Genomic DNA, 12667 nt, shown 5'->3' with positions numbered 1-12667 from the left:
TTTTGGAAATGGTGCATACCTTTATTTTATTTTTATTTTTTTTACCCAGTGGACATAGACTCCGGACCATGAATAGTCAATGTTAGCCGTGTACCTAAAGCGGAAAGACATCAGAATTGCGCACGCTTCAGTATTTCTTAATTTATCGCAACTCATATTGGCATTGTCATATTCAGCAACGATAACACGTAGTGTATATTTCCTTTTTCTCAACTCGTGTAGCCCTATTTCAGCTTGGTTTCCAGTGCCTTGTGTTTGGATGTGGAAGGATGCCATCCACACCTGAGAGAGTCTGTGGGATTAGATCACCTGGAGTTGAGAAGCTAGAGCCAGTGTTCGTGATGGAAGATGCGTGTGCAGTATGTACTGGCGTAGAGATCTATTACTGTAAGAATCGTCATGGATTCCAGGGTGCAGAAGCACATCTGCTTCTTAACTGGAATGTCAGGGAGAGGACTGGCTGAGACTTATTATATTCTTAGTTATTTTGCTGATGCTTTTATCCAAAGCAACTAACAGTTGATTGGACTAAGCAATGCAGGGTTAAGGGCCTGCAAACGGCTGCACTGATCTTATTGTGGCCACCCTGGGGCTTGAACCACCAACCTTCTGGGTCCCAGTCATGTGCCTTAGTCTGTCTGTCTGTCTGTCTGTCTGTCTCTCTCTCTCCGTGTGTCTGTCTCTCTCTCGCCCTGTGTCTGTCTGTGTGTGTGTCTGTGTGTGTCTCTCTCTCTCTTTCTCTCCCCCTGTGTGTCTCTCTCTCTCTCTCCTCCTCTCCCTGTGTGTGTGTGTGTGTGTCTCCTCATTGTCTTAGTATGAGTAGATGAACTGCAGCAGTAGATTGGTTGGAGGAGAGGAGGGATGGGGGAACACCGTGAGCATTGAGGGACAATGGTCCTGTCTGTCTGTCTGTCTGTCTGTTGCCACAATCAGGTTAGCGAGTCTGTGTGTCATCAGTCCTGTGACCTTCATCACAGACGGGTCTGGGGCTTTGTGCCTGAGGCAGGGCTCGTTCCGCGGGTGTCCTGTGTGCTGGCCCGGGTGGCCTGGCATGGTTACTATATTATTTTAATAAATGCTGATGACATCATGAATCTAACTGGGAATTCATACGTCATGGTTCAGAATCGCATTTAAAAAAATTGTTTGTGTGTCTGCGCCTCGAGTGTGTGTGTGAGCACATTTTAATGGTGTGTGTGTGTGTGTACAGGCACAGTAGCAGGGGCGGTGTAGTTTAATTTATTTGTATTTCTTGGTTCTCAAGCCCTTTAGACAGAGGAAACTGGGTCAGGACTGAAGCCTTCACCCCACAATCTGCCCCTCCCACTCACTGTTTGCCCTCCACCCCTGGGGCAGATAGGGGCCCTGGCTGTTTTAGGGTGGGGTGGGCGGGCGGTGTGGTTCACAGATCAGGGACTCCTCATTAGTGTTCTGAGTCATCCTGGGGGGGTGCGTGGGGGGGCTGGGGGCAGTGAGAGATGACGTTGTTCTGGGATTTCATAAAGAGACTTAAACTCTTGCCAGGCCCACTCAATTGGAAGAGCAGAGAGGCTTTGTTCAGTCTCCCTCCCTCCCCCCTCCCTCCCTCTTCTGGCCTGAGATGACCGGGGCCTGGTCCCAAACGCTTTGGGTGGGGTGTGGGGGGGGGGGGGGGGGGGGGGCGGGGGTCCAGAATGTCCCATGCTAAACCAGCTGAGCTGAAGGACAAAAGGTCAAACGGGGATCAGAGCAGAGAGCGGTTTTACAGCCTCATCTCTGAGAGAGGACTCTCTCTCAGGACCTGCTCCCCCTCTTCATTTTCTCTGGAGCGCAGGTTTGGCACTCGTATCCGTTTCAGAAAATGGATGTATGCCTGTTTTCACTCTCGCGGAGATTAAAGTTAGTCCTGGACTAAGTTCAGTAGAGATTCTCCATTCAAAATATAATTTACTCTTGGACGAGGCTTAGTCCATGTCTGCGAAGCTGGCCGTTTGATTCACGTTTGTGAATTTTCATGAAATGATTTTATTTCTTGACGTACATTAATTGGAAGGGAATTCACCTCAACCCTAATGGAGACACTGTCCTAAACCCCCAAAATAAATCAATATTTTTTAAAGTTAGTTATTTTGTTTGGTCCTTGGCCAGTCATTGGTCTGTGAATTATTGAAAGTCTTGATTCTTGATTGAGCGTGACGGTGACTGTGCGTCTCTGATTGGTCCGTGGCCAGGCATCCGCCCCCCCATCCTGAACGGGCCCATGCACCCCCGGCCCCTGGTGGCCCTGCTGGACGGGCGCGACTGCACCGTGGAGATGCCCATCCTCAAGGACGTGGCCACCGTGGCCTTCTGCGACGCGCAGTCCACCCAGGAGATCCACGAGAAGGTATGGCCCGTCTGTCTGTCTGTCTGTCTGTCTGTCGCTCTCTCTCTCTCTCTCTCTCTCTCTCTCTCTCTCTCTCTGGCCCTCTCTCTCCCTCCCCCCTTCTCTCTCTCTCTCTCTCTCTCAATTACACTCCCCCCCCTCTTCCTCTCTCTCCCTCCCCCCTTCTCTCTCTCTCTCTCTCTCTCAATTACACTCCCCCCTCTTCCTCTCTCTCTCTCCCTCCCCCCTTCTCTCTCTCTCTGGCCCTCTCTGTCTGTCCGTCTGTCTCTCTCTCTCTGTCTGGCCCTCTCTCTGTCTCTCTCTCTGTCTCTCTCTCTCAATTACTCTCCCCCCTTCCTCTCTCTCCCTCTCTCTCCCTCCCTCCCTCTCTCCCTCCCTCCCTCTCTGTCTCTCTCTTTCTGTCGGCCTGTCTGCCTTGCCACTGTCTTGGAGGTGTCCATTGGCCAACGACCATCGTATGCTTGGGGGGGGGGGGGGGGGGTTGGGGGTGGCAATCGGAGCAAGCGTGAAATTGTGGGGGGGTGAGATAAAAATGTAGGGTGGCTGTTGGTTTTACGACGTGCTAACGGGTTGCTGATGCCTCCAGCAGAGAAAGGCTTCAGCTTCCCAGGATGAGCGCAGAGTGCACTCACTGCTAAAGTTCTGTGGAACGCCCACAATAAATTGATTATGTCGCCGGACATTCACTTAACACTTGAACGCACGTCTGATCCTTGAGCCTCCCTGCTTTCTCTGTGTGTGAATTAAGTGGAAAATAACGTTGGTCCCACCTGGCCCCCACCCCCCCCAGGTGCTGAACGAGGCGGTGGGCGCGCTCCTGTACCACACCATCACGCTCTCGCGGGACGACCTGGACAAGTTCAAAGGCCTCCGCATCATTGTCCGGATCGGCAGCGGCTTCGACAACGTGGACATCAAGGCCGCGGCAGAGCTGGGTGAGCAAGCCTCGGCCGACCAATCATCTTTCAGACAGACCGGCGCTGACCAATCGTCTTTCAGACAGACTGGCGCTGACCAATCGTCTTTCAGACAGACCGGCAGGGACCAGCCCTGTTCCTGGAGATCTACAGTCCTGTAGGGTTTTCATTTCAACCCTAATTTGTCAGCTGAACCTGGGGCACGTTCAATCGGAAAACGTTTTGCTATGTTTTGCCATGGGTTCTGTGTTGAAAGATGTGTTTCACACCCGACGGTGTGCAACGTTTTGAGGTGTGTTTGCTCTCGGAGGAGGGTGTGTCAGGGGTGTAGCTCAAATCAATGATGATGTAGGCCTGTGCTTTAAAGGCTGGAGAACGCCTGCTCGGACACCACAGGAGCAAACGGTACTGTCAGTCAGTCTGCCCACGGTTTGCAACAGGATTTTCAACGCGCCACCATTTCTGTTTAAATAAACGCTTTGGTACAATTTTGTCGGGGCTGAACCTGGCCCAGATCTCTAGCTGTTGCTGTGCTTTGTTGGGGTTGGAGGGAAAACCTACAGGACTGTATATCTCCAGGAACAGGGTTGGTTACTGCTGAGATCGACCTATCATCTTTCATAGATACAGACCGAACCTTGCTGTGCCTCCTGCCTCCGCATGGTAACGCTAGAGAAATGCACATAAAACAAAATCAAAAGATTAGAGCCATAGACCACCAGGGAGGTATTTCACAAACCAGGCTTAAACAGATAGGCGACTGTCATAAATACTATTTCCGCACATGACGCATTCCATTATATCCAACTGATGGAAGGGTTAACTGGGTTAATGATGCAAGGAAAGATGATGGGAGACAAATTATCCACCAGGCATTTGAAAGTTTAATTTTGTCCGTTTGTATTTTGTTTCTGGGCTTGATATTTGAGTGACAGGTGCTGTATGTCAGATGGTTTGTCTGTCCTAAAGGCTGAAGGTGCACCTATCTCTCCCTCCCCCTCTCTCACACAATCACTCTCTCCCTCTCTCTCTCTCACACAATCACTCTCTCCCCCTCTCTCCCCTCTCCCTCACGCACTCACTCTCTCCCCTCCCCCTCCTCTCTCACACTCACTCTCCCCCTCTTCTCTCTTCCCTCCTCTCTCACACTCTCCCCCTCCTTTCTCATTCTCTCCCTCACACACTCACTCTCTCTCTCCCTCACACACTCACTCTCTCTCCCTCACACACTCACTCTCTCTCTCCCCCTCTCTCTCTCTCTCTCTCCCTCCCCCCAGGTATCGCGGTGTGTAACGTCCCGGCCTCGTCGGTAGAGGAGACCGCGGACACGGCTCTGTGTCTGGTGCTGAACCTGTACCGGCGGGTCACCTGGATGCACCAGGCCCTGCGCGAGGGCACCCGCGCCTCCAGCGTGGAGCAGATCCGCGAGGTCGCCGGGGGGGCCGCCCGAATCCGCGGGGAGACGCTGGGGCTCATCGGCCTCGGTGAGGGGGGGGGGAGGTCCCGTAAATGATGTCACCTCTAGGTTTAACTCCAGTCCTGGAGGGCCGCAGTGTCTGCAGGTTTAACTCCAGTCCTGGAGGGCCGCAGTGTCTGCAGGTTTAACTCCAGTCCTGGAGGGCCGCAGTGTCTGGAGGTTTAACGCCAGTCCTGGAGGGCCACAGTGTCTGCAGGTTTAACTCCAGTCCTGGAGGGCCGCAGTGTCTGCAGGTTTAACTCCAGTCCTGGAGGGCCGCAGTGTCTGCAGGTTTAACTCCAGTCCTATAGGGGGCGCTGTGTCTGCAGGTTTAACTCCAGTCCTATAGGGGGCGCTGGGTCTGCAGGTTTAACTACAGTCCTGGAGGGCCGCAGTGTCTGCGGGTTTAACTCCAGTCCTGGAGGGCCGCAGTGTCTGCAGGTTTAACTCCAGTCCTGGAGGGCCGCAGTGTCTGCAGGTTTAACTCCAGTCCTGGAGGGCCGCAGTGTCTGCGGGTTTAACTCCAGTCCTGGAGGGCCGCAGTGTCTGCAGGTTTAACTCCAGTCCTAGAGGGCCGCAGTGTCTGCAGGTTTAACTCGTCCTATAGGGGGCGCTGTGTCTGCAGGTTTAACTCCAGTCCTATAGGGGGCGCTGGGTCTGCAGGTTTAACTACAGTCCTGGAGGGCCGCAGTGTCTGCGGGTTTAACTCCAGTCCTGGAGGGCCGCAGTGTCTGCAGGTTTAACTCCAGTCCTGGAGGGCCGCAGTGTCTGCAGGCTTAACTCCAGTCCTGGAGGGCCGCAGTGTCTGGAGGTTTAACTCCAGTCCTGGAGGGCCGCAGTGTCTGGAGGTTTAACTCCAGTCCTGGAGGGCCGCAGTGTCTGCAGGTTTAACTCCAGTCCTGGAGGGCCGCAGTGTCTGCAGGTTTAACTCCAGTCCTGGAGGGCCGCAGTGTCTGCAGGTTTAACTCCAGTCCTGGAGGGCCGCAGTGTCTGGAGGTTTAACTCCAGTCCTGGAGGGCCGCAGTGTCTGCAGGTTTAACTCCAGTCCTGGAGGGCCGCAGTGTCTGCAAGTTTAACTCCAGTCCTGGAGGGCCGCAGTGTCTGCGGGTTTAACTCCAGTCCTGGAGGGCCGCAGTGTCTACAGGTTTAACTCCAGTCCTGGAGGGCCGCAGTGTCTACAGGTTTAACTCCAGTCCTGGAGGGCCGCAGTGTCTGCAGGTTTAACTCCAGTCCTGGAGGGCCGCAGCGTCTGCAGGTTTAACTCCAGTCCTGGAGGGCCGCAGCGTCTGCAGATCTAACTCCAGTCCTGGAGAGCACCAGTAACTGCTGGTTTTTGGTGTGTTCAGCACAAGTTATTTATTTCAGTTCATGATTGGCCAGAGAGTCCACACACCTTGTTATTGAGGTGTTAGTTGGCTGCTGATTGAAAGGAAAACAGAAGTACCTGCAGATGCTGCGGCCCTCCAGGACTGCTGTCTGACGCCTCTGATTTAGGCTTTTCTAAAATACCTGCCCATAGGCCTACCTGTGTGCAGTTCACCTGACGGGCATTAGCAGCAGCTGCTGTTAGCCGCAGAGGCTAATGATTTCATGATTTAGGTAGTTAGCAGGATAGCTGCTAGGCTAATGGTAGTTATTAGAAAAGAAGTATCTACTGATTCCACACGCTGGCGTTTTTCTGGTCTGTAAGGACATGTCCCTGTAACTCTGTCCCCCCTCCCCCCGCAGGAAGAGTGGGTCAGGCGGTTGCCCTGCGGGCGAAAGCGTTCGGGTTCAGCGTGATCTTCTACGACCCATACCTGCCCGACGGAGTGGAGAGGTCCCTGGGCCTGCAAAGGATGGCCACCCTGCAGGACCTGCTGATCCACTCCGACTGCGTGTCCCTGCACTGCAGTCTGAACGAACACAACCACCATCTCATCAACGACTTCACCATCAAACAGGTGCGTCTGTGTCTGTACGCGTATGTGGGTGTCCCTACACTGCAGTCTGAACGAACACAACCACTGTGTCTGTGTGTGTACGCGAGAGAGAATGAACGTGTATTGTGCAGATGTGTTCCTGGTAAACTTGGTGTCGTGTGGGGTGGTGTTGTGTATTAACCTGCAATGTTGCGTGCAGATGCGTCAGGGTGCGTTCCTGGTGAACACCTCCAGGGGGGGGCTGGTGGATGAGAAGGCCCTGGCCCAGGCCCTGAAGGAGGGTCGGATAAGGGGAGCCGCCCTGGACGTGCACGAGACGGAGCCCTTCAGGTCAGCCTGACTCTGAGAAGCTACACCCAGTATCTACACCCACACACATTTAATACTTTTATTCATGTCCACATACCAAAGTGACAATAAAGGACATAAACACTGTAGACACACAGTACAGAATAATGACACGGACACTACAGACACAGTACAGAATGATGACATGGACACTACAGACACAGTACAGAATAATGGCATGGACACTACAGACACAGTACAGAATAATGACATGGACACTACAGACACACAGTACAGAATAATGACATGGACACTTGCAGGATTATTAGGGGTACAGGAAGCAGCGCCGCCTCCAAATATGGCGGCTACATATTATTGCGCACATGGAGCAGTATCTTGCGAGCTGCTTAGCTCACAATACTGACATTCCTGCAGCTGCAGACCCCTAACCACCAGTCTGTGGACATTGTCAAGGCTGCCAAATATAAAAACTTAAGTTGACTAACACACACATGCATGAGCACACTCAACACTCACACAGTTTAACCTTGCTCTCTCCGTCTCTACCTCTTCCTCTCTCTTCCTCTTCCTCTCTCATCCTCTTTCTCTCTCTCCCTCTTCCCCTCTCTCCTTCTCTTCCTCTATCTCTCCATCTCTCCCTCTTTTCCTCTCTCTCTCTCTCAGCTTCTCGCAGGGGCCGCTGAAGGATGCCCCAAATCTGATCTGCACCCCCCACACGTCCTGGTACAGCGAGCAGGCCAGCATCGAGGCCCGGGAGGAGGCCGCCCGGGAGGTGCGCCGAGCCATCACAGGTACGCTCACACCTGCGCGGGTACGCTCACACCTGCACAGGTACGCTCACACCTGCACGGGTACGCTCACACCTGCACAGGTACGCTCACACCTGCACAGGTACGCTCACACCTGCACAGGTACGCTCACACCTGCACGGGTACGCTCACACCTGCACAGGTACGCTCACACCTGCGTGGGTACGCTCACACCTGCGTGGGCGCGCTCACACCTGCACAGGTACACAGCTGAATGAATGATGTACCTGCACAGGTACACAGGTAAATGGACAGCAAATGTTCAAGACAGCAAATGTTCTAACGTTCACCAAAATTTTCTAACTTTTATGTTCGCAATTAGCGTGATGTAATGTTACGGGTATGAGAGACCCATACAACAGTTAATTACCAGTTAACAATACAAAACACCTGAAAGAAACATTCTTGTACACATAACGGCATGTAATGTTTCTCAGTTGACATAACTAAAACCAACAGTTTGCTACAGTATTTTATCATTCACCACTGACATGTGCAATAAGCTACCAACTTGCAGGTAGGCTATATTTTCCCTGCTTTAGTTACAGTGAACTTTAGATCCCCCTTTGGTTAACACATTTCAATACCAACGTAGTCACTACTATAAAAAAAAAGAATATATATATATATATAACAGTTCATCCCTTAACAGTAAGTACAGTTAGCATTCAGCTAGTAATTATGCTTAGCATTCAAGCTAGCTTGTAGTCGTGTTTAGCAATCAAACTAGCAATTCCCATTAACAACAATACCACACAGCTAATTTAGCATCTACAGAACGGTACACATATTTGACATTAGCATTTCTAAACATCAGGTTTAGCCATTATACCCTTTTTAAAGTCAAACATTAAATTAATATTAGAATGTGTCATGGGGCAAGTCTAGCTCCAACTAGCTAGATAAGAAAAATATGGACGCCATTTTGTCCCATTTAGAAATCGTGCCAAGCCAACCGCTTTCCGGTAATGGGAAAAAGTTTTCACTCGATTAAAACAAGCACATCCACTCATTACACTTGATACTTCGCGATATCTGTTAAATATGTATGTTTAACCTTTATCACATTACATTGTTGTTACAAACAGTACTAACCTGTTTAAAACATGAAAAACTAACACCGAAGATGTCAGTGACGTTTCGTCTCAACGTCTTTTTCTGTTTGAAGAGAAGAGGCCTCGCGCATGTTCTCGTTATTTAACCACAGCGACCCCCTGTGGCGAGCAGGATTTACAGATTTCCAAGAATAATGAGCTAAAACTGCTTCTAAAAAACGGTCAGAGAAAGAACAAAAGTTCACAATTATTGTTAGAATACGCTTTTATCAATACACTTTAAAAAATCCCACGTAAGGGGTTAATCAGCTAGCTAGCATCGTTAGACCTAAGTGGCATCCATTTGTATTAAAAAGGCGTTGTGGAACGAAATGCAATTAGACGGTATAAACAGGTTGAATCGCCGCGAACGTTCGCCGTGTTGAAAGCCCGCCCGCTCTTCTCCCCCAGGCCGGATCCCGGACAGTCTGAAGAACTGCGTGAATAAGGAGTATCTGATGAGCGCCTCTCAGTGGCCCAGTGTGGAACCCTCCGCCCTGCACACAGAGCTCAACGGGGGGGCCTACAGGTGAGTCCATACGTTATCTTTCTGTAACCGTTTTGCATTCAAATACTTCTCGGTGCTCAATTTGTTCTTGCCTGGTGCAATTGGGCCAACCGGGGAGGACCAGAAGGCAGGGTTTGCACTTTTTGAGAGTGTTTCATAGGTTCATACAGTACTCCAGACAAGCTCAGTAGAGCGTAGAAAAGTATTTGAATCCAAACAAATACTACTCTTCATAGCTTAGAAAGGAGAATTACAGCCATGCACATTCACCTGTGATCTACAAGTACAGGTTATTACAGTATTTTTGTGGACTCAAGGACTCAATATGTGTTCAGAGTTTGTATTCAGAACTGGGCTTGTGCCCTAAAGGTTGCAGGTTTGATACCAGAGTAGGACACTGCTGCTGTATGCTTGAGCTAAAGGTGCTCAACCTGATTTACTTTAGTATAATATACAAATGTAATTCAGGTTAAGCACCTCCGTATTTAATCCAGGTGCATGAATGAATGCTACGCAGAAATGCTGCATTTGTGTAAATTTCTCTGGATTAGACTGTCTGCTGAATGCCAGTAATGAAATGTATTTTAGTTTGTGCTTAGCACAGCTATCTTGCATTTGTGCTTCAGTGATTTACATGTGCAAGGCATGAAATTAACTGAAACCATCACCAGCAGTGTCACTGTATTGTTTTATTGTTGCATCACATCACATTTTATTTAGCAGATGCTTTTATCCTAAGTGATGCACAAATCAGTGTGCATATCACGGTCATAGACCAAACTACTGAACAGGTTAGATGAGGCACAATTCACATACGATTGGTTGTAAGGCCATGAATATAGGTCCAGTACACAAGGTTAGATGGCCCATGTCTGTAAATACTAATACCGAGACATCAGTATGGTAAAGCGACCTGTAGCATAGTGGTTAAGGTAAATGACTGGGGCAGGCAAGGTCCATGGTTCTAATCCCGGTGTAGCCACAATAACATCCGCACAGCCGTTGGGCCCTTGAGCAAGGCCCTTAACCCTGCATTGCTCCAGGGGAGGATTGTCTTCTGCTTAGTCTAATCAACGGTATGTCGCTCTGGATAAGAGCGTCTGCCAAAATGCCAATAATGTAATAATGTAATGTATTCAGACCCGTGTTGCTGATGATGCCCTTTATATATATTTTACTCAAATTAACTCCGTCTCGCCGGCTCGTCAGAGTGGCATTTGGATTTAAATAATCGCCAGCCATTTTACCTGCCACAAAGGTAAAGTGGTTACCTGCCTGTTTGGTGGCTGCTGTCGTGGAAAACCTGACTGGCCACGGTGATCAGGATGATCTCTTCAGCTGCCCGTCGCTCCGGTGGCCGGTTGTGAAGTTGTGTAATGAGCTCCTCTCCCTCTCCCCCCCCCCCCAGGTTCCCGGCGGGGCTGATCGGGGTGACAGCGGGAGCCTTGGCGGGGGCCGGGGCCGGTGTGGAGGGCATCGTTTCGGCCTCCCTGCCCCTGGCCCACGGGATCGCCCCCGTGTCCCACCCCCCCCACACCCCCTCCCCCGGCCAGCCCTCCAAGGCCGAGGCAGACAGAGACATCCCCGCCGACCAATAGCGGCCCAGCACATTCCGTCACCCCCGGAAACGCCCTCCACCTTTCAGAAGAGCAGATACTGGCACTGGCGCCCCCCCACCCCCCTCAAACTGGTCCGACCTCCACCCCCCCCCCCCCACCAAGCAACCCCCCCAGAACACAGAGCAACCTGAGAGTGACACATCTGTGATATCTCTCTCCATCTCTCCCCTTCCTTTCTCTCTGTGTCCTTCTCTTTCTCTCCCCTTCCTCTCTCTCTCTCTCTCTGTGTCCCCCTCTCTTTCTCTCCCCCTCCCTCGGCAGTGAGCAATAACTCTTCAGGATTCGGCTGTACATTTTTTAACCTCTTGCCGTTTTTGCTGAATTTTGCTGAATTATCCCCCGGTCCAGACAATGTTTTTGACGCTCATATTTCAGGAGAATCTCCAGGCTCGGAGCTTTTAACAGTGCAGTGGGACAGACCCAAAATGGTGGCCTACATCCGTCAGGCTGTGGTAGACCTGTCTTCTATTTCAAAAACGAACACGGAGGATATTACACAAACATTTTTTAATCTCTTTGATTTTTCTTTTCTTACCGATTAGCAGCGCAGGCAGTCAGTGAGCCATCCCCCCCCCCCCCCCCTCCCCTTTCTGGCAGCCAATCAGGATTGGCTTCAGCTCTGTAGTGTGACTGCTCCTCCTGCTCTGCCTTACTCCTCCCTCCATCACAACGACCAGGAGACGTCATGTGTTTACTACACACGCACGCACACACACACACACACGAGTACACATGCAAACACACATTCTCACATGTCTGTGTGTGATGTGCTGGTAGTGGTGTTTTTGGTTTGTTCCATGTTTTGCCCGTCTGGCCTGGTGTGGTTCATATGTGGGCTCTGTGGCTGTGGAGGGTTTTGCTTTTTATTCAAGAAGCAGCCCGACTGAAACACGCCCTCACACACATACTCGTGCTCACACACATACTCACACACGCATACTCACACACGCATACTCACACACGCATACTCACACGCATACTCACACACGCATACTCACACACGCATACTCACACACGCATACTCACACACACACACACACGCATACTCGTGCTCACAAACATACTCACGCACGCTCACACATACATACTCACGCGCACAGGCATATTCACACTCGCGCGCACACACACACACACACACACACACACACACACACACACACACACGACTCTTAACTGTGAACGCTGTTCTGTCTCCAGGGCACTCTGCAGTACCTCAGTAACAGATATTGAATGTACTCTTAGATCGTTTAGTCTTTGTACAGTTTTTTAGAGTTCTTTACTAAACCAGAAAAAAAATCCAAAACAGAACAGAGTGCAGGCTTAAAAAAAAATACAGAAAGTATGGGGCGGTTTCACCCGTCTCTCTCTCTCTCTCTCTCTCTCTCTCTCTCTATCTCTCTCTCTCAAAGAGGTCTCAGGCTTTTGAAACACATCCCGTTTCTTTTCCTTCTGCCTCGGGCAGCTTTTCACGTTTGCCGTTTTTTATCATTTCATTCACATCTGTAAAAAAAAAAAAAAAAAAAAATACCCACAATGCCTTGCCCTTTGCGCCTCGTGTGTTGTGATTCTTTTCTCTTGTGGACTGTGTGTGTTTAACGGAACATTTCTTCCCTGGGGAGGGACAGAAGGGGTTTAGCTTAAGGGCATGTAAAGGTGGGGGGGGGGGGG

General features: G+C 50.6%; 1 protein-coding gene across 1 annotated transcript; it reads left to right on the top strand.

The window, feature by feature from the left end:
• The first annotated feature begins 399 nt into the window (after positions 1–399).
• On the top strand, positions 400–12667 carry LOC133125333 (C-terminal-binding protein 1-like). The gene is made up of 9 exons (XM_061237166.1): positions 400–411; positions 2171–2365; positions 3156–3300; positions 4560–4766; positions 6467–6681; positions 6860–6990; positions 7633–7760; positions 9284–9401; positions 10789–12667. The coding sequence occupies exons 1-9, from the start codon at positions 400–402 to the stop codon at positions 10976–10978; spliced, it is 1341 nt and encodes a 446-aa protein (XP_061093150.1). The 3' UTR covers positions 10979–12667.

This window comes from Conger conger, chromosome 3, assembly GCF_963514075.1.
Source record: "Conger conger chromosome 3, fConCon1.1, whole genome shotgun sequence".
NCBI lineage: Eukaryota > Metazoa > Chordata > Actinopteri > Anguilliformes > Congridae > Conger > Conger conger.
The sequence above is the reverse complement of the archived record's forward strand: the minus strand, read 5'-3'. Positions and strand labels throughout refer to the sequence as shown.

Bases quoted from the DNA above. Each gene is read 5' to 3' on its own strand.
- LOC133125333 (XM_061237166.1), top strand. The intron at 2,366-3,155 runs GTATGGCCCGTC...CACCCCCCCCAG, and splicing joins CCCAGGAGATCCACGAGAAG to GTGCTGAACGAGGCGGTGGG. The intron at 9,402-10,788 runs GTGAGTCCATAC...CCCCCCCCCCAG, and splicing joins CTCAACGGGGGGGCCTACAG to GTTCCCGGCGGGGCTGATCG.